This window comes from Oncorhynchus nerka, linkage group LG18 (genome assembly GCF_034236695.1).
Source record: "Oncorhynchus nerka isolate Pitt River linkage group LG18, Oner_Uvic_2.0, whole genome shotgun sequence".
Taxonomy (NCBI): Eukaryota; Metazoa; Chordata; class Actinopteri; order Salmoniformes; family Salmonidae; genus Oncorhynchus; species Oncorhynchus nerka.
The window spans coordinates 60,959,202-60,980,962 of NC_088413.1; the positions used below are offsets into that span (position 1 = coordinate 60,959,202).

The 21,761-nt window shown below is 44.2% G+C and overlaps 2 protein-coding genes across 5 annotated transcripts in view; one reads left to right on the plus strand and one right to left on the minus strand.

The window, feature by feature from the left end:
- The window catches only part of LOC115146254 (dnaJ homolog subfamily C member 17-like), a 59,934-nt gene that overhangs the window by 8,289 nt on the left and 29,884 nt on the right, over positions 1-21,761 (minus strand). The window contains exons 7-11 of one of the 2 annotated variants that reach the window (XR_003866111.2): positions 17,714-17,763; positions 15,063-15,140; positions 12,827-12,907; positions 12,007-12,144; positions 11,594-11,722 (exon numbers count right to left, since the gene is read on the minus strand). Coding sequence is in view for 1 of the 2 variants with exons in the window: in XM_029688230.2 (XP_029544090.1) it covers positions 12,007-12,144; positions 12,827-12,907; positions 15,063-15,140; positions 17,714-17,763 (347 nt within the window). In the remaining variant the exon portion in view is untranslated. The remainder of the gene's footprint in view (positions 1-11,593; positions 11,723-12,006; positions 12,145-12,826; positions 12,908-15,062; positions 15,141-17,713; positions 17,764-21,761) is intronic. The other variant, XM_029688230.2, reaches the window with a different exon arrangement.
- LOC135561903 (cdc42 effector protein 3-like) lies at positions 24-6,766 on the plus strand. 3 transcript variants are annotated; one of them, XM_065004244.1, is made up of 3 exons: positions 24-328; positions 441-568; positions 3,007-6,766. In XM_065004244.1, exon 3 carries the CDS (start codon positions 3,087-3,089, stop codon positions 3,699-3,701), a length of 615 nt encoding a protein of 204 aa, XP_064860316.1. In that variant the 5' UTR covers positions 24-328; positions 441-568; positions 3,007-3,086; the 3' UTR covers positions 3,702-6,766. The 3 variants fall into 3 exon arrangements, with proteins under 3 accessions (XP_064860316.1, XP_064860317.1, XP_064860318.1); XM_065004245.1 differs by having other exon boundaries at positions 24-568; XM_065004246.1 differs by having other exon boundaries at positions 441-6,766.

Below are 21,761 nucleotides of genomic sequence, written 5' to 3' on the forward strand. Positions count from 1 at the left end.
TGCGCTGTGCTCTTTCCCGAGTTCAATTCCATCCGTGTTACAAGCAGTAAATCAGTGGGGACTCCGACAGCTCCTGTTCTGCCCTCTCCCTCTGGTAGTGGGTGCAGCCAGCGGGATTTACGCCCATGATTCAGACTCACACAGCAGGAAGAGTTACATCACCAGAGGGCAAACACTCTCTGCCGTTAGGTAGGGAGAAAAAACACAAAACCCCACCTGCTCGTCTTAACCCTCTTCTACACTCACCTCACCTGGGTTACTTACAGAGGACACTTTCTCAACCAACAAACCTGACAGGGTCTCTACTGATAAGGATCATAAGACTCAGGTAAGAGACAAGAGTAGCTAGGCTGTTATAAATCCAGGATTTAGAGAATTTTCTGGGGAAGTGGCACCGGTTCGCTCTCTCAAGGTTGTTCACGGTGCTTCTCCCGCTGCAGTTGAACAAGCCTCATCATGTCAGGAGAAACAGTGTCACAGTCTACAGGTATCAGCCCTAGCCTGGCTTCCTGATAGAGACAGACGTGTGGGTGTGGGATACAGATGCCCTGTGTACACAGCAGTACAGGTAAGAGCTAACAGATCTATCATACATGTTGTTACAAACTCTATCGATCAACCAAATCAAAAGTATTCGTTTTAAGAGACTTAACCAACACCTGCTCTTGAGAACATACTTTATTTCCATTTGGACAGGTGGCCAACTCATTTTGAAAGTCGCCATCAAACGTGTTTGGCTAAAGGCAGTTTGACGAGGAAGATTATTTAGTAACTGTAAATGGCAAAGCAGTTTTTACTTCTTTAATTTGGACTTGGAAGATAAGTGTTTCCTTAGCGTGATAATGACCGCTACAATTCTAACACGCCCTCGTCCAACTGACATGTTTGGAAAGGAATGCTGTTGTGTCCACACTCTCCCCATCTCCCGCTGCTACTAAAGTGCCAGTAAAACCTTTATGGGCCAACAAAACATGTTTGCCGTAGTGCCTTACAAATTTACAGAGTGAGTGTTTCAAGTCACGAACATAGATATTATATGGGCAAAGCTGTTAGGAGCCCGTAAAATCACAGTGACCACTGAGATTGTCCATTTGACAAGCCAGAGATGAACTGCATTCTGTGTTACTCAATAAAATGACTAAGTTACTGGAACCATACTCAACTAGATTAGAATAAGGAGCATTTTATTTTGCGCTTTGGGCCTAGAGCTTACATGAACTATAATGGACTTAATCTTTTCATAGCCACACTTTCCTCAGTGTGTTCAGTTGTCTTAGGTAAAATGTTTTATGCCCTTGCTTTCTAAATGGGTGGTAGCTGTTCAAGGCTCAACATTTACAGCTAACTGAGATTGAAACTGTACAGATTAACTTCTAAAATGACCAAAATCGACACCAGTTTGACACCAGTTACAGTATGTGAAAGTCATATTCCAGTTAAATTCTACATACATTACCATCATAACAAATCATGTCAGGTATTGCCACACCTCTCTCAAATAAGAGTTGTGGAATGTGATCTCTTCTGGATCCAGGATGTTAAACAGGAAAGGCTGACTAACTGTCTGTGACCAGTAAACCAGCTCAACAGATCCAAAGTTAAAGACAAATAAAACAAGATGAATTTGCATACTGTGTCTGAAAGAATCTGGGTTTTGTCTCAACATGTAGCAAATTCCACCCCATTCATAAAATAACTCTTGATTAAAAGTAAGAGTGAAGCCTGTAGTTGTAGTTGCCTGATGGCTATTCCATGCGAGAAATTGCCAAGAAACTGAAGATGTCGTACAACGCTGTTTACTACTCCCTTTACAGAACAGCGCAAACTGGCACTAACCAGAATAGAAGAGGAGTGGGAGGCCCTGGTGCACAACTGAGCAAGAGGACAAGTACATTAGAGTGTTTAGAGTGTCGCCTCACAAGTCCTCAACTGGCAGCTTCATTAAAATAGTATCCGCAAAACACCAGTCTCAATGTCAACAGTGAAGAATGCGACTCCAGGATGCTGGCCTTCTAGGCAGAGTTCCTCTGTCCAGCCTCAACGTCAACAGTGAAGAATGCGACTCCAGGATGCTGGCCTTCTAGGCAGAGTTCCTCTGTCCAGTCTCAACGTCAACAGTGAAGAGGCGACTCCAGGATGCTGGCCTTCTAGGCAGAGTTCCTCTGTCCAGTGTCTGTGTTTCTTTGCCCATCTTAATCTTTTCTTTTTATTGGCCAGTCTGAGATATGGCTTTTTCTTTGCAACTCTGCCTAGAAGGCCAGCATCCCGGAGTCGCCTCTTCACACAAAACACGTTAAAAGGTTAATCATTCATAAAGGTGGTGTTAGCTGAATTATATTATCTCATAGAACAAAAGGTATCAGATCTCCTAAGCCTGTGCTAACCTCAGACCTTATTTTGGACGTTTATCCAAAAACTCTATGAAAAAACCCCATTAATTTCCACATAGGCTTTGACCAAAGAGCCATGGCTAACTCATTTCCGTTTTTTAGAACTACAAGCTGGCGAGTTCTATACAGGATGTTGGGTCTGCTCTAAAATGTGCATATTTGGTGCACAGATACTGAAAGTCAGAATCAGGCTAAGACATCCATTTAGTGCATTCAGCAGACCACACCTGCATTTATGGGAATAAACTGGATTTGAAAAGTAAAACATTTAAAATCAAACACTTCAAAGCACATGTTGGACTATTTCCCAGGAGCCAAATGTTGAAGAATTGTATTAATACAAAACCAAGCAGAGCAGGTGCGTTCTCTAAATAATAGCTGCTGCCTTTTCACATCAAACTTGACATAATCCAAAGGTTACATCTGTTGTTGGAAAGCAGAGGGAAACAAATAGTGCACATCCTGTATGCTGCAGAATGATGAAAGTAAACCTGGACATTTATATCAGAGATGTATGATATGTTCTTGATGGGAAACCACTTGATCTGACATGAACCTAACCTCAAAGTGAAATAATTTAAATCAATTATTTTGTTTCTTATCTTTTCCAAAACAGAGCTTTTTTTCTAAGATGGTAGACTACATTTAGGCTTAATCTCAGAAGTGAACCAAAGGACATCAACAGGACCAGGTAAGATGCCACTGAAGATGTCTCTGTGCCGTAAGCCAGCCTCGGCCCGCTGGTCTAGGACCCAGAAGCGCAGGGAGGTGCTCTCTGTCAACATGATCAGCCTCCCATTGGCCGACTTCTGCCACGTTGCCCACATCGGGAACAATGCCAGCAGGGACAGCTTCGGGGACCTGTCCTTTCTGAAGGGGGGCCACAGCCTGATACTGCACAGCTCTCAGAGCGAACATAACCTCTTCCTGGCCTGCTACCCTCCACCCAAACCCCCACGACTTAACCTGGGTGAGGCTGAGGCCCTAAAGATCCCAGAGTGGACCAGGGCCCACTTGAGCCACAGCGCCTCAGAGAGGAGGAAGGAGTACCGATCCTTGCCCATGCTGGACAGTGAGGAGGGCGAGGGGGTGATCGAGGCCAGTGTTAGCCCCAGCCACGGGGTCATGGTCAGTAGCCACAGTCCTGGCCGGGGCAGTCTGAGCTCTGGCAGGGATGGAGATTCAACTCAGACCTGCCATGAGAACACACTGCAGCTGGATGAGGTGGACAACAGCTTCTCCTTCAGCCTGGACCTGGGCCCCTCCATCCTGGACGATGTGCTGCAGGTCATGGACAGGCTCCACTATTAGAGGAACAGCCAGACAAACATGGGTCCTCAGCAAGAGACTTCACTGACATAATTATATGTGACTGGCATTAGAACACTCTAAACTGTCCTAGGATATGAACAGCTGACATTTAAAAAAACTCTTGACTTAAAGAAACAATGTCAGAACATTTGAAACACCATGGGGATATAATCTCAATCTTTGGATTAGCTGACTGTGGCTGAATTATATAAAATGCAATGGACTCAAAGAGTAATGGATGAGATGTGGACAGAACTGTAACTACAAAGAGATCCTCCTCCATTTCATGTGAGGTAATCTAACCCAGTGGTTCCCAACCTGAGGTACGTAGTGCTTTCGGAAAGTATTCAGACCCCTTGACTTTTTCCACATTTTGTTACGTTACAGCCTTATTCTAACATGGATTAAATCATTCCCCCCTTCAATCTACACACAATACCCTATAATGAGAAAGCAAAAACAGGTTTTTAGAAAATTCTGCAAATGTAAAAATAAACCAATATCAAATTTACATAAGTATTCAGACCCTTTACTTAGTACTTTGTTGAAGCGCCTTTGGCAGTGATTACAGCTGAGTCTTCTTGGGTATGACGCTACAAGCTTGGCACACCTATATTTGGGGAGTGTCTCCCATTCTTCTCTGCAGATCCTCTCAAGCTCTGTCAGGATGAATGGGAAGCGTCGTTGCACAGCTATTTCTGGTCTCTCCAGAGATGTTCGATCAGAGACTTGTCCATAAGCCACTCCTGCGTTGTCTTGACTGTGTGCTTAGGGTCATTGTCCTGTTGGAAGGTGAACCTTAGCCCCAATCAGAGGTCCTGAGCACTCTGGAGCAGGTTTTCATCAAGGATCGCGCTGTTCATATTTCCCTTGATCCTGAGTAGTCTCCCAGTCCCTGCCGCTGAAAAACATCCCCACAGCATGATGCTGCCATGACCACGCTTCACTGTAGGGATGGTGCCAGGTTTCCTCCAGATGTGACGCTTGGCATTCAGGCCAAAGAGTTCAATCTTGGTTTCATCAGACCAGAGAATCTTGTTTCTCATGGTCTGAGAGTCTTTAGGTCCCTTTTGGCAAATTCCAAGCGTGGTGTCATGTGCCTTTTACTGTGGCCAGCTCTGTCTTGGTGGTTCCAAACATCTTCCATTTAAGAATGATGGAGGCCACTGTGTTCTTGGGGACCTTCAAAGCTGCAGAATTTTTGTTGTAGCCTTCCCCAGATCTGTACCTCGACACAATCCTGTCTCGGAGCTCTACGGATAATTCCTTCAACCTCATGGCTTGGTTTTTGATCTGACATGCACTGTCAACTGTGGGACCTTATATAGACAGGTGTGTGCCTCTCCAAACCACGTCGAATCAATTGAATTATAGCACAGGTGGACTCCAATCAAGTTGTAGAATCATCATGGATGATCAATGGAAACAGGATGCACCGGAGCTCAATTTCAAGTCTCATAGCAAAGGGCCTGAATACTTGTGAATAAGATGTGTTTTTCATTTTTTTAATAAATTTGCCCCCCCCCAAAAAAAAAATCTATAAAACTGTTTTCGCTTTGTCATTGTGGGGTATTGGGAGTAGATTGATGAGAACATTTTTTTTTATTTGATCCATTTTAGAATAAGGGAGTAACGTAACAAAATGTGGAAAAAGTCAAGGGGTCTGAATACTTTCAGAATGCACGGTATACCCTTCGGGCTATCCACAGGGGGTACGTGGGGAAGACTCAATGGACCATTGGCCTACTGGTAAAATGCACGAGGGGGTACTTTGTGGGTTTTCCGGTCAGATCAAAATGTGATTTGGGGTACAGTAACCAAAAAAGGTTAGGAAACACTGATCTAAACCATGGACAATAAGAGCCAGTACATGGACTTCTGTTTCAACTTATCCCTTCTCTCATTTACAGTAGATTATCATTTCAGAATGTCATGTTTGAGTTATACGCTAATTTGTTGAATTTTTTTTGATCATATCCATCTGTTGTTTCTATTATACAGCAATAGAATCAGTATGAGTGTATATTATCTAATGTGATGTTAAAGAGTTAACGTTGGAATTCTTCCCTCTGAAGGGTTAAACTGCATACGCTTTAAAGGGCAAAGTTCATGTTCTTTTAGCATTACCCATTGCAGCATTAGATAAAATGTTACATAGTCTAGTTAATAATTTAGCACCTTTTTTATCTCAAGCTGTTCAAAGTAAAGTGGGCATTTTCAGTTGGCTGCTTTTTCACCTTAGTTTAAACCCAGTTCCTTCCTACAGAGCTCGAGAGGATTGTTCAATTTAAGAATGTTATGTTAAAGAAAAGAAAAAAGAATGAGGGCTTAGTTTTCCAAGGTCCTGAAGCTGTGACGACTTGGCTTCCTTGCCATTCCGTTGTGTGGGGAGGGCAATCTCTCTTCCGCACGCATCTCAGAGGCCCCACTTGAAGGTGCACGAAGGCAGCCCCGTCTCTCTTTCCAACAACACAATGAAAACAAACACTTAGCTCTGCTTCCAATAAAGCCAGTGGTTGGAGGGCTGCAACTCAGGCCACAGGTCTGTGCCCCAAAACCCCAGCGCCGTTTTCTTAAATGTTAATCGGAGTCCCTCGCTCTGGTGAGTGGCGTGAGAGGGGAAGGTGGCGAGGGGTAATGTGATCCTTCCACGTGCTGCTGGAGCCAAGAAGGCTGGGGACCACAGCCATCCATTACCAGCAAGGCTCCTGATGAGGGTTTAAACACTACCTGCTGAACAAACGGGGCCTGATGCGCCGCCCACCACCCCCAGTCCTGGGCCCACTTACCCACCTGCAAGGGGAGCTGGGAGAAAGCCACAGCCAGCACCACAGCAGGGGGCGGTCAGGAAAGGAAAGCAGTGGGGCAAAGCTGAAAGCCGTTACATTCCAGGGATCCTTGAGGCGTTACAGAGAACTTCACTAGCCATGAGTGTCCTGCTGCTAACAAACAGTTAAACAGCGTTAGCAATAGCATGTTAATCTAATGGAGTCACTGATGTTTGTGGGTACATCTGTACTGCATATGTTTTGTGCATCTTTCAGTAAAACAAATTATGGCTTTCAGTATATTGTGTTTTATGAGAATAATAACACAATGTGAAACACTCTTTTAGACCAGTGTGTACACTAACTTCTTTTACTCTTGTCAAATTCTAAGATCAGTGGTTCGCATCAACGTTTTAGATGGCTTGTATAATACTGCTTACACACTTTGATGGACTGACATATGTTTGGTTTTCTAACAGTCATGAGGTGCCATAGAGGCCATATTAAAGCCCCGTCTGTCACATTTTACACTTACTGTTTGAAGAGAAATTACACCCTGACATTACATGAGACAGCTGGAGGTAAAGTAGTCCATGTTAGATACTTACACATGGGCACGTACGGACAGACATTCCAAGCCAAATCAACCATCTACTCATTCACAGGTTTCACTTTGAAAGTTACTGCTAATTACAATGAACTGGAGCTTGAGGGAAGTACTGAATGGTTATGATGCACAGTGTTGACCACACCTGCATCACAGCGTTGACCACACCTGCATCACAGCGTTGACCACACCTGCATCACAGCGTTGACCACACCTGCATCACAGCAAGGTTATTAAATAGATGAAGTTGGGCTTGATAAAGTCAACCTTTATTCCCCACTTATCCTGAACCAGCAGAACAAGTAATCCATTCATAAGGAACATTAACGGACAGTTTTCCTGGGCCTTATCAGATTGACATCTTGGCTTTCTAGGTTAACGAGTCTTGATATTAATTTGCTCAGGACAGGAAAGGAGGACCATACATTATGGTTTCTTATTCTTGTCAAAGCCCAGAAAAGATAGCTCTTCCTTTCCCACCTTTCACCTAATCCTATGAAAGCCCACTCCGTATGCTTCATCAGCATCCACAACTTCATTGTCCAACCTGGTGCCTAAATCTACATTACCGCTTACCCAGACTCTCCTCAATGACATAACACGCCTCTGGAACAGTGGGACTAATGTCCCGCTGTCCCAGACAGAGCTCAGAGACAGAACTACAGAGCACCCACACACACACGCAGACTGTCCTTGGACCGTAGGACACCCCATCTTCTGCACTGGGATCCTCCACACGAGAAGTCACATAAAGTTATCCTCAACGAGCGCCCAAACTCACAAGGCTGATGTGAGAAGAGTAATTGGAAGACAAATTATCTTGGCACAGTGCCTACTGGCAAAACATTTTAAACTGTGAGTTACCCCATCATATCTGGGACCACTTTTCCCTCAAATTCCAAACTCATCATCATACAGAATACCACGAAAGCCATCTTACAAAAGACAAGAGGTTTTTTATAAAAAATAAAAATAAATCTGACATTTTTGGGGGGTGGAAATATTGTTTTGACAAGCGAGACATTCCGTTTCTGAAACTGATATTGTTTATGGAACTCTACATCGTGTCAGAACACATTACAGAGCCACCGGTTCACACATTTCTCCCCCATTTAAAAACACATTTAGGGCCAAGGTAGCTCACAATAGTACTGCTTCGCATGATATCCATGATACACTTGGGCATCGTAAAACCTTGAGAAGACGACAAAACCATCAAAAGATCTCAAAAGTTTAACATCCGCTGATTAAAACTAGCAAGCTATTTGATCAAGTTCATATGCAATGTGTTACAGTAGATCGAAGAGGAGCACAAAAGTCTGAGGAGATTCAATTCAACTTCAGTCCACAGAGGAAAAACACTGAGTCAGCAATGTAAAAACAGTCTCCCATGGCCTTTTACTCCTTCTAACTGTCCCATGAAGAAAAATGCAGTGGTCTCCATTTCTCCCAGACCTCGTGTTAAGATAGTCCTGTTACCACCTTCTCTATTCCCTGTCTAAGCTAAAGCCCAGTTAAATTAATTGATGCCGATAACAGCTGGCAACAGCTGTAAATTCAACAATCTGTTACATTAGTCCTTTCGCTGCTAAACGGACTCTTCCAGGAAGTCAGAACACCAGAGGTTGTTATCTCCGTCCAGAAAGAGTACAGTGCTGCAGCCAGCTGCCAACTGTAGCAGGACTATGCACAGCATCCCAGGACCCAGACAGACTCGGGGGCTATTGTAGGTGAGCGTGCTCTTTCTTCTAGCTGGTCCGATATGATGTAAAAAAACATCCTAGAACAGATGACAAGCTACATCTGGTTCATGTTGTGACAGGCTCCAAGTCTAAGTTTCCTCAAAGATGAAATAAACAGAGTCGTATCAAATATTGCGATACGTCTTTATCAGAATAAATACTCTAAAAAGAGTATTGATTGTTCGATTGTTCTAAATTGGGGATGCAATGACTTATGACTTCCACATGATTATGCTGCAGGTTCTACTGATAGGGAGGATACAGATGGTTGGATGTGGACCCCAAACTCAAGAGATTCTGTGAGGTAAGGGCTTAACAACTATGAGTAATTTTGACACTGTGTGAATGTAGTCTGGCAGCAATGGGAAGAGTTCTGGGGGACAGCTTGAACACCTCATCCACCGTAATTGAACTGTGTACTTCGCATTGTCATGCAAACCACCATTCCATCTATGTTGGGACAGTATAGTCGATTCTTAACAGATCACATAATCCACTCAGTATTTCAGGAACAGACACACAGCTGACTGTACATCACACTGACATTCAATAAAAATTGACATCAAATGTCAACAGAGACCGACTGTTTGAAAAACAGCACAAGCACAGAATGATTTACCATACATATTTTACAGCCTCTCATTATGATAATTCATTATGGCACGGTGCAGTGATACAAAACATTTAGTCTGGAGCATAGGGAGCAATTCTCTGCACCATGGCCCGGCTGGGACAGGGCCTCTGGTCCTTACCCTGCTTGGTTATTTATGTTTAGAAGAACGTTGTGAAAGACCACCACCCCTACAGTATTGTCTCTGCATGGTGTCCCTACTGGTGAAACGCCTGACCCAACACACCCATGTCTGACAGAGGGCCTGTATCATCAAAAAGTTATACAGCTGCACCATCGAGAGCATGGTTGCATCACCGCCTGGTATGGCAACTGCTCGGCATCTGACCATAAGACGCTACAGATGGTAGTGCGTACGGCCCAGTACATCACTGGGGCCAGGCTTCCTGCCATCCAGGACCTGTATAATAGGCGGTATCAGAGGAAAGCCCATAAAATGTTCAGACTCCAGCCACCCTAGTCATAGACTGTTTTCTCTGCCACTGTACCCCCGCACACTGACTCGGTACCCACTGTACAAAGCCTCGTTATTGTTATACTTTTGTTTATTTGGTAAATATTTTCTTAACTCTTCTCTGCACTGTTGGTTAAGGACTTGTAAGTGAATCTCTAAGTTTCACGGTAAGGTCTACACTTCTTGTAATCGGCACGTGACAAATGGTTTGATTTGATTCACAAACTTAGAGAATCACTCAGCACAGGAGTACAACAGGGCTCATCCATGTCTCTCCAAATTTGCTACAGTGTGTGATACTAGGGATCTCCATGGGCCTGTGGGGACTTGGGGGCCCAGGTGCAGCAGCAGGTCCCAGACCAGTGTAAGCAGATGCTCTTGTTAAACAGAGTGGCGCATAGTGTGAAGTCAGGCGTGTGCGTCCCTGGGCTCCCTGCTTTGCTGGGGCTGGATTGATGGAGGTTAAAGAGGCAGGTATCAGCACTGCTGCTCCTCTGTGATCGCAGCAGGTCACACTGAGGGAGAGGAGAAATTAGAAAATGAGGGGAGGGTGAAAGAGGCAGCAGAGGGAGAAAGACAGGGAGAGGAAGCAGAGTGAAAAAGAGAGGGAGAAAGAGGGAGATGTAGTGTTCTGGATCCCAGACAGTCTCCCCAGGACCTCCATGGTTCTCCCCAATCAATCAAATGTATCTATAAAGCCCTTCTTACATCAGCTGATGTCACAAAGTGCTATACAGAAACCCAGCCTAAAACCCCAAACAGCAGGCATGTAGAAGCACGGTGGCTAGGAAAAAGTCCCTAGAAAGGCAGGAACCTAAGAAGAAATCTAGAGCGGAACCAGGCTCTGAGGGGTGGGCAGTCCTCTTCTGGCTGTGCCGGGTGGAGATTATAACAGTACATGGCCTGGGGTATCCACTGACCCCAGGCCAGACAGTCTGCCCAGGACCTCCATGGTTCTCCCCAGTATCCACTGACCCCAGGCCAGATGTGGGACAATATTACCAATATTCACTGGATCCCCATTATGTCATGTGGGCCTCTTTAGTGAGAAGCATTCTCACTGAGGGCTAATGTGAAAATTACACTGCTATAATCATTTTGTTTTCGTTCCCTGCCCTAAAAAACTCTGCGAGAGATGAAGCAATCTGCATCGGATAGCTTTAACCGGTAAAACCGGTTACCATAATAACATTATCTGACAAGTCCCAATGCACGGGCCGGGCTGTGAACCCTGCATGGCGTGCTAACCCTGACGAGGGGCCTGAGTTACTGTGCTGAGGTGAAACAGTCCATCCATGCAGACCCGAGACCAAATGTATGGAAAAGCTCTTTATAAACAAAGTCAGCGTTATTATTATTATTATTAGGCCTAAATGACCACAGCAGGGAAACTAAGTAATGGTGATTATGGACACAGACAGACTGAATCATGTCTAGCTCATGACCAGAGAGAAGCTTAAACTTCCTGTACTCCTCAAACTGACTCAGATCACCTTCATCGTCCACCTACATTTCCCAACTGTGCTACAACATTATTCTGATTGGAAAAGGCCTCTAAACTGCCAGTATGCATGTTATGAAAGCCGACCAGGAGGTTAGCAAAAAGGTGGGCAGACTGGGGTGAGTACCACTCTGGGTAGAGAGAGAAAAACCTCTCGTGCCAGCCTGCACGCTGGTCATGTTGGGTTACCGTGTGATTCTCATGGAGTGAGGCATTCCATTGGTCTCGCGGGTGGGTCAGGCCTTAATGAGAGGCGGGACAGGCCAGGGGATCGGGCCATCGCCGGGCCAACACACTGCTTCTCCAAGCCAAACAAACCTAAGACCATTTAACCAAACACATTTCTCTGGGCCAGACAAGGAGAGTGCAAGTGGATGGGCAATATTTTCTCACTGATACAAAATTAAAACCGCAGAAGTTTACATACCTCTCTTTGCAGGATGGTGTTTAGGAAATGTTATTTGGATTGGAAGCCAACAACGTGGAGATATTTGGCAACATAGGGCTTACATTATCATTGATGGGAGTGAAGGAGAATTAGGACTAAGCACATTGGGGAGAGGTTGCCCTACTTGTGGTGACAGTTGCCCCTGGTTACATACCTGTTTAGGTGGGAAGTACTGTCCAGATGTTTGCTGAACCTGCGACACCACTGGGGTGATGACTTCAGGCTGTCCCTCAAGCCAAGAGATCTTCAGTGGGTTTGCTGTAAGGCCACTCTCGTTCTTATATGCCAATTCCTGGAGAGAAACAACGGAGTAACGTTAGACCCCAGTGTGACATGATCTGCTGACAGGCCATTTTTTCCCCCAGCACCACTAATGGAGCTACATCAACCTCTCTCCTCCTCTCAGCTCTATAGAGTTAGTTGTGTCTTCCACCCCAGCCGTTGTGTGGGGTTTTGCCTTGTGTATTTGAAACGCACATGTGGGGTGAACTTTAGATACCCCAACCCCCCCAAGCAGCGTAGGGACCCTGAGATCTCCAGACAGCAAGAAGGCGACCGCAGGCCCAGAGTCTGGCTCCCCAGGGGACAGCAGAAATGTTCTGTTGAGGGGAACCACACATGCACCAGAGCCCACAACAAAACAGCATGTGACAGCAAAGGAGCAGAGGACTCAGGTGGTCTGAACAATGAGGCGGCTCAGCCCTTCTGTCCTCCTGGTTCCCATCAGAACACTCTGTTCTGTCAACTCCTCTGTTCTGTTACAGACACACACTACAAGTTGATGAGAATGTCATCATGTGTGTGGAAAACTAGGGGCCTTGGGCTGGGAAGTTGTTGAGACGCATAATGCTCAGTGCAAACCAAATGGTAAAGAAATGGCCAATCAGTCAAATCTGGTGGGTATTGGTTGATTTCAGTGACTTTTCAAAAGGAAATGAGATGAGTGTATATAATTTATGAACCAGAATACTTACAGCTGCTTTTACGGTTTCAAATTCTACCACAGCACTTCCTCTCTTCTTCCTTGATATGAGAACATTTAAAACGTCGCCATACTGAAAGAGCCACAGAAACACAGACAGTTATTACACAATGTATTCTCAAAGTAGAACACAGAACCAGAAAAATGGGCATCATTAAATCAGCAAGAAAAAGCCAACAGATGACCAGACAGGACTCTAAAGCTTCAATTCCATCACATCAGTTTATGGACCACCACCTCCAATGACAATGTCAGAGTACACACTTGTAATGGCTGAGTTTTCAAGTTACACAATAACAACTATACGTAGGACATCCTGTGATTTGGTCCCTTGAGAGATAGTGGGAGGGACCCATACTGTTAGAGAGAATGAGAAACATATCATCCCTAAATGTGATTTTAAACATTTCATGAACCCTAATGTATTTTTTTTTAATGATTCATTTCCAGAAAAATATCAACCTCAGTAACATTCTACCACAGCAGAAATGTCTGGGACACGTCAACATAAACGACTTTTAGCATGTTCCAAGTATCAAGACAGTATCCTTACTCTTCAGTAAGTCTACTCTATGTGTGGTGAGAAAACTCTATAAAACATGTTTTGGTATAAACTGAAATTAGCCAAGGCCCTTGTCCAGCTGCCTGCCAGTACGTCAGATGCAGGGGAGTACAGGGGAGGAACAGTCCAGCCTGGGTCAACCACTGACCTCTGACACACACACACACACACACACACACACACAGACGGAGAGACAGACAAAGACAGAGAGAGGAGCTGGAGAGTGGAGACAGGACTTGGACTGGGTCTCTGACAGCAGTAAAAGCTGATCTCTCTCAGCTGCACTTATAATTACAGAGGCTCTTGGCTGATTGAGGTTGATGGAGGCTGGGCTCCTCTGGGTAAAGGCCTGCAGCAGAGACAGGGCCCACGGCTGATACAGTATGTCACCTGAAATACAGGGCCGCTCTCATTAAGCCCACTTCTAGAGAGCAGTCTCAGCAAGGAGGCCTCTGAGAATCCCATTACCAGGAATCTGCTTCTCTGGGAAAAGGACAGGCCAGGAATGCTAATGGACGTGGACACTCTACAGCGTGCCAACAGTGACAAACGGGAGTCTCTGTAGACCCCTATTTCATAAATCCAAATATTTTAATATGTATTTTTTCTCCCCTCCAGAGAAGTCGTAAGGTTGCGTGAGTCCAAAACACACACAGTCCCCTTTCCCACACATGGGCGGCTACTCCTACTCAAGCATTACCTGCCACTCATCGGAGAAGCTTGCCATTGCAAATAGCGTTAAGTTGTTTTTTAAACGTCACTCTTTACTTTAGCAAAAACAACAACACTCCTTTTCCCACAATCCTCTGACCCAGCCTCCCACGCCTGACTGTACATTGAGTGCGTGTGGAGGAGAAATTCAAAGCTTTCCTTCCGTTTGACGTCAGTGACACTTGGACTTGACCTATCCTCATTCCTGCACGACCTACGCCCCACCAAAACTCCCATTAGCTGGTTGCAGTTCGAGGTGGTACACGGTTGCATGAGAAGAGCACATTTCCTAGCGACTCCCCTGGCACTGCTAAACCCGCCCAGTAGCAGGGACACTAACAATGGCGTGCACCACTAAGAGGGCACTGCATTGCCCTAAGCCCTTTCACTGCTACAAAACTTAATGGGGCTTGTGTAAAGGGGAAAATAAAACCATCTAAAACACTGATGTCATGCAGAGCTCAAAAGCGAGCTAGACACCAGGCAGGTCTCATCACAGGCGAGTTGGAGACAGATACAGGTCTGTGATGCAGCAGGGGACAAGCCCTCACAGACAGATACAGGTCTGTGATGCAGCAGGGGACAAGCCCTCACAGACAGATACAGGTCTGTGATGCAGCAGGGGACAAGCCCTCACAGACAGATACAGGTCTGTGATGCAGCAGGGGACAAGCCCTCACAGACAGATACAGGTCTGTGACAGTCTTACACCACATAGCTTGAGAGCTATATTCTACAAGTTTGATTACATAACCAGTGTCTCTTCTGCGACATTACACATTCAAATAAGAACATTTGATGGGAGACATACAGTAGGAGTCTTAGCTCCTTCCAAGAGATGCAGGTGTGAGAAACTGCTGCTCTCAGAAATAAACTGTGTGCCAACTTAATGGCGATGGCTTTTTGAATCATAGCCAACTGGTGATACTTGGTGATTCAAGTTCAAGGCACCCACCTTTGATAGAAGGCTAAAAATAAAGTCTTGAGAGTAGCCGCCGTTGGTGTCATCCTCTTTTTTACACTTCCACTTCAACTGAAAAGAGAGAAGAAGAAAAAAGTTAGGAAAGAAAAACCGAGAGAGACAGATAACCCACCTTTAGTTATGATCTTACTTACATGGGGTCTGTACTAATGTTCCCCAAAGCTGCCAGTCTTGGGTTATGGAACCTACTTACATGGGGTCTGTACTAAAGTTCCCCAAAGCTGCCAGTCTTGGGTTATGGAACCTACTTACATGGGGTCTGTACTAATGTTCCCCAAAGCTGCCAGTCTTGGGTTATGGATAGGGTTGGGCGCTATCTAGATTTTCATACTGTCATATGGTTTCTGTACCATACCGGGGTATACGGTATTACCGGAAGTGCACACAAGAGGCACATTTTTTTTTAAACAACATTGTTTTGGGGCAACAGGGATCTTGATCCAAGAGGGGATTGAATATCTCTGCTATAACCAAGAAGCTTGATCTTTACATCTAGCCACTTAGCTAGCACGAAAGCAAACTAAAAACAATGCTGAAGCACGGAACTGGATAAATATGGTATATATCCGGGGCTCCCGATATATCTTAGATTTCTTACAGTTATACTTAATTTATAGTCAGTGGTGTAGCACACACGCCTGCAGCCCCCAGGAGAAAAAAACAAACAAACATATGTTCTGATGACAAGTGTAGATTAAGCAGGACTGAGCCCGTGCCAGGCCGAGGAGCAGAGCAGCGCTCCAGGGGGACATTGTTCAGCTCTTGGAGCATACCCACCACCACCACCACCTGGGAGACCTGCAGTCAATTTCCAGTCAGCGTTACGTGCTTAGGGGAGGGCTACAATTAAGACAGGTCAGACTGGGATCTGGACCGAAGACACCAGACTGACTCACCTGCTGCTAGACAAATACGTGTGGCACGCAGCTAACACGAGGGTCACTCAATCACACAGAAACATGTGAGAGTTATTCTGAGCAAAGTCCTGGTTAGCCAATACCATGTAATAAAGCCATGATCTCTAACGTTGGCTGACAGCTGAAAGTTAACTCTACAGCATTTAAATTGTAAATGGTTCTTCTTCCCAGCGTCTAGCTCTCTGAGTAAGATGTTACATAACAGGTTCATTTCATTCATAACTCAGCAGTGTCAAGACCGTATCTCGCTAACTAATGGAGAAGAATTATAAATGGCAAGCAGCGAGTGACCGGACCAGGGCAGAACTCTGTTCCCTGTCAGGGAGAGCCTTTCTGGGAATTGCACCCCCCACCCACACCTTTTTTTAAACAATTATTTCCAAAAATGTGCTTTCTCCTTCCAAGGCCAATCTCCTCTACCCAACGATAACCTTGTACCCCATTAATCTTCTAACAAGGCAGAGCAGATCTTGGGTGATACCCAAATGTTCAGGCCGCTCCAGCAAGTTGCTACGGTGTACGTTACTGGCATTCTAAACAACTTATAAGAGATTGGAGTTCCCTGGCAGTACCCAACTGCTCTGGTACATTTAATGCCCACACTTGCAAGACACAAATACCTAAAGATGTAAGAACAAAAACAAATACCCTCACACAAAAAATAACAATGCATAATCAGAGGTCATATTTCCCTCTCCCCACACTGGGGAGGACAAGAATGGTGTATGGTCAACTTCCAAATAGCACTGTTGAAATCTACTCTTTGAGCACCGTTAGAAACGTAAGCGTCAATGTCCCCCAGTAGTTTTGGACTTTATTCCACCCCAAAATAAAATACGAAAATATTAGTGAAAATTATTACATTTCTGTTGTGGGGAAATTTAAATATGAAGCTTTTTTTCTGTCTCAGATTGAAAGATAAAGGACTGATAACATAGCCAGAATTGAGCCTGTTGTATTAGAATACTGAGGGAAAGAACAACGCTCTAGGGCCAGGAACAATACCGCTTGAATGTTGTAGCCTAAAAAAGACACAGATGTCATTCATTTACATCTAGCAATATTGTTCTATAACAACATTACTAACTGAAGTCTGACTTTGAGATTGACATTATTGCGTGTTACCAGCTAACAGACACAACTGCCCCTCAGAGTAATGTATGGAATAATATTCACATGCACAGTACATGAATACGATTTGTTTAATACCGTAGCCAGACTCAACACTCAGCCCTGACGTTTGTTTTCCTAACTGAACACACAAACTTCTTTGGGGGATATACTGCTCGATGGGCATCAGACATGTTAACAATATTAAATACAGAAACACATTAGCTAACATCCCCAGTTTCCTTTAATAGATGGGGATTGAATAGTTTCCAGAGGAAATTTAATAACCCTCTTTTTACATAGTTACAGCACTCCTGACGATGGCCTACAGTACAGGAGAGGAACAGGGCGGAGGAGGAGGAGTGTATGTACTCTCCATTAGATCTCAAATGTCTTGGTTTCCATCATAAACCACTTACAAATTAAATACCTTAGGAGATTCCAGCCACTCACTTCAGAGATTCCTCAGGAGGAAACCAGTATGAAGACTCTTCTCCCTCTCCTCCCCCCTACTCTCTTGTTCCTTTGCCAAAAATCTCTACCCTAAATACTGACCCCTCTTCCAATCCCCTGACTAAAAGCAATATTAGAACTTACTTTTAATTTGGGGGTCACATTGCTCTTGGAATGCCTTCCAAATGCTGCGTCTGGAAGACAGTGAAGGAAAGGGAGAGAGAGAGAAAAATTATTCATTCAAGCAGACAAAAAATATCAAAAGACGAATGAGACGGGGAAGGGGAGGGCTCTGTGACAGTGGTCAAAACATTGTTGTCTCTCCGCTGGGAGACGGACAGGATCGGTTGTCTCGCATCACCGCAGGTCATACATGATCAGTCTTGGATTGTTCATCTCTCCGCAGTACTGTACTCGCCCCGACCCCAAGCCTGCAGACCTGCCGGGTGCCTCGAGAGCCGTAACAGGGCGTTGTTCCAGGAAGGCCTCGCCGCAGAGGCCTGGAGAGACCCAATAGCGTGCGAGCAGAGAAGATCTCAGTGACGACGTGCTGAACTTGCCTGACTTAATGTGCAGCAGCAATGGGGGCCAGGCCAAGACCTCATCTCCCACAACGCTGACTCCCATCACCCTTTACTAGACCATCCATGGTTTCTCATGGCTCCAGCCCAGAACAAGCATCTTTTTCCCCCAAATGCATATGATATTAAGATGTAAAAGGATACCTTGTGGACCAGATGATGAAGCGCTATATGAGTCTGTCAGATCTGTATTATGCAGCCAGGTTATTTCTTTGCTAATGAACAAAAATAGGCCTTTCCTACAAATAGTCCAAACAGTTGTGTTCCTAAGAAACATAACATATTTTTAAAAAGTCAAAGAACCTGCCGTTGTTGTTCTGTCCAGACGAGCTGTGTACTGTGTAATATCTGGCCAACTGGCCGCTCACTGCCCTGTTGACTAGCCTAGTTCAGTAGACAGACTTAGCAGTGGGTCTGATAGACAGCACCATGTGCAACAGCATATAATTAGAGGTAGTAGATAAGGCGGTAATAGACATGGAATTTTGGATAACAGTAATTGGCCAGCCAAATGACCTTGGTCTCTGTAATAGCCGTTCAAGAGGTTGATGGCAGGTAGCTTAGTGGTTAGAGAGTTGGACTAGTAACCGAAAGGTTGCTAGATCAAATCCTTGAGCTGACATGGTAAACATATATCGTTCCGCCCCTGAACAAGGCAGTTACCCCACTGTTCCTAGGCCGTCATTGCAAATAAGAATTTGATCTGAAACTGACTTGCTTAGTTAAATAATTATATAAATTCTTATTTGTTTAACCAGGACCTTTTCTTATTTGTTTAACCCGGGCCTTTTCTTATTTGTTTAACCGGGGCCTTTTCTTATTTGTTTAACCGGGGCCTTTTCTTATTTGTTTAACCCGGGCCTTTTCTTATTTGTTTAACCCGGGCCTTTTCTTATTTGTTTAACCCGGGCCTTTTCTTATTTGTTTAACCCGGGCCTTTTCTTATTTGTTTAACCGGGACCTTTTCTTATTTGTTTAACCCGGGCCTTTTCTTATTTGTTTAACCGGGGCCTTTTCTTATTTGTTTAACCGGGCCTTTTCTTTTCTTATTTGTTTAACCCGGGCCTTTTCTTATTTGTTTAACCCGGGCCTTTTCTTATTTGTTTAACCCGGGCCTTTTCTTATTTGTTTAACCCGGGCCTTTTCTTATTTGTTTAACCCGGGCCTTTTCTTATTTGTTTAACCCGGGCCTTTTCTTATTTGTTTAACCCGGCCTTTTCTTATTTGTTTAACCCGGGCCTTTTCTTATTTGTTTAACCCGGGCCTTTTCTTATTTGTTTAACCGGGCCTTTTCTTATTTGTTTAACCCGGGCCTTTTCTTATTTGTTTAACCCGGCCTTTTCTTATTTGTTTAACCCGGGCCTTTTCTTATTTGTTTAACCCGGGCCTTTTCTTATTTGTTTAACCCGGGCCTTTTCTTATTTGTTTAACCGGGCCTTTTCTTATTTGTTTAACTTTTCGGGGCCTTTTCTTATTTGTTTAACCCGGGCCTTTTCTTATTTGTTTAACCCGGGCCTTTTCTTATTTGTTTAACCCGGGCCTTTTCTTATTTGTTTAACCCGGGCCTTTTCTTATTTGTTTAACCGGGGCCTTTTCTTATTTGTTTAACCCGGGCCTTTTCTTATTTGTTTAACCGGGGCCTTTTCTTATTTGTTTAACCCGGGCCTTTTCTTATTTGTTTAACCGGGGCCTTTTCTTATTTGTTTAACCCGGGCCTTTTTTTTTTAACCCCGTTCAAATATTAAAAACATTTTGAAAAAAAGTTGCTTGAAAAGGCATGAGCTCTGCTTTGTTTCTTGCGCAGGCTGTACACACTCCAATAGTCTCTCATTCAACTTGACAAACACTTGATCATTTCAAGGCGGCATCCCCTTTGTGGCCGTAATGCACCGTAAAAGAATCCATGCCTTTTGCGGCCCGGAGTGCTGCATTTTGCCCTTTTCCCTGAGTGTGCTGCACAATCAGAAACGTCTCTCACTCACACGGCTGTTACGTGATCGGGTCTCTCTCATCGGCTACAAGTGAAGACCGACACATCCGGGATGCAACTTCACACGTCTTTATCCAATTCTGAGGTGCATATTGAAGATATTGGAAGAACTGTCCACATTTACTTTTTGTCAGTCAACAAGATGAGTAGGCCTAAAGAACAGCAAAAGCACTAGCCTATGTCAATCTACAATCCCCCATAGTACAGAAGTTTACCTATTCTATTTTGTGCAAGAAATAAATATTCCAAACATAGTCTAGGACAGTTGTGGGATGTGATAGATCCCAAATTAATACAACCACTAGCATCAACAAAAACCTTTTCATGCAATGTGGTTGATGAAACCGGTCAGAACGTTTATCATAAAATGTTGATAAACTATTAGGCTATTTCTTCACACTATAAGCGCAGCAATGCACACATGGTAGTAGGCTATAAGCGGGAATGTTCCATTACCGGAACACACCATTATCAAAAGTGACCAGAAATGCAATTATGCATGTAATGCTTTTATTATAAAAGGAACATTTATGGTGAAAATGATCTTCCCCAAACTTGAAAATGGGCTAGGCTCCATGAGATGTGCGACTACTATTCGGGGGGAGAAAAAAAGAGGGAAAAAAGGCTTTGTTTCTTATGCTGGGCATCATTCACAAGTGATAATATATAATTCACAAGTAATAGGCTATTACTGTCACCCATCAGACTATTCTTGATTTAATCTGGTCTTCACATATACTAAACAATATATATGTGTGACATTTGTTTTGATTTAGAATAGACCATTATCATGCACCTGTATCGAAACAGGGGCAGCGGGGAAGAAATATGTCATCTATGCACTTAAATAGTGAGTGGAGGAAGCTTTTCCAAGTGGTTTATTTTCCTGCCAACCAGGTAGGCTGTACTCATGTTGTAAATATAAGCAATGTGCTTAATATTAGGAAAGTTGAGAAATAAATATAGTAGGCCTAGCATATAGAAAGCTGATGGGATCCTCGTTTTTTTATTAGCAGCCATCACGCCGTTTTCTCCCACAATTACACAGCCTATAGAAATGTTGTGCAATATGAGGTCATGGGGTCTCATGAAGTGTTTGATTAGATTTCAGATTACATTTGGGTTGATGTCAGAATGATTAGAGGGACAATAGAGTGCTGAGTACCAAGCAGTTAGCAAGTTTGGTAGGCTACTAATGACCAGCAGCAGAATCAGAGCTTGGAGAAGCCTAATTACCGTGACTAAACAGTCATGTGGAATTTGACTGCCTTCATGACTTGTGACCTCCGGTGTGTCAGTAATACGGTCACCGAAACAGCCCTAGTCACGGAATGCCTTTTTTGGTGGGTGGCCCTTGCCAGGGTGAGAGGTTCCAAACCCATTGTATTAATCATGTGCTACAACACCTTGCTTGTTTCAGCAAGGAGCAACAAAGTTTCATCATGTTGTTAAGAGTGTTATTCCAGAAACGGACTCAACGGCACGAATGCTCGGCCGTCCCGTCTTCAGTCAGCTATTCGTTACAAAAATATTGATTTGATCATTTTATGATAGTTATTTTATTTTCATGACAGTCTTCGTCCATAACCGTCGGTTACACGGTTATGTGGTAAGTGTGCCA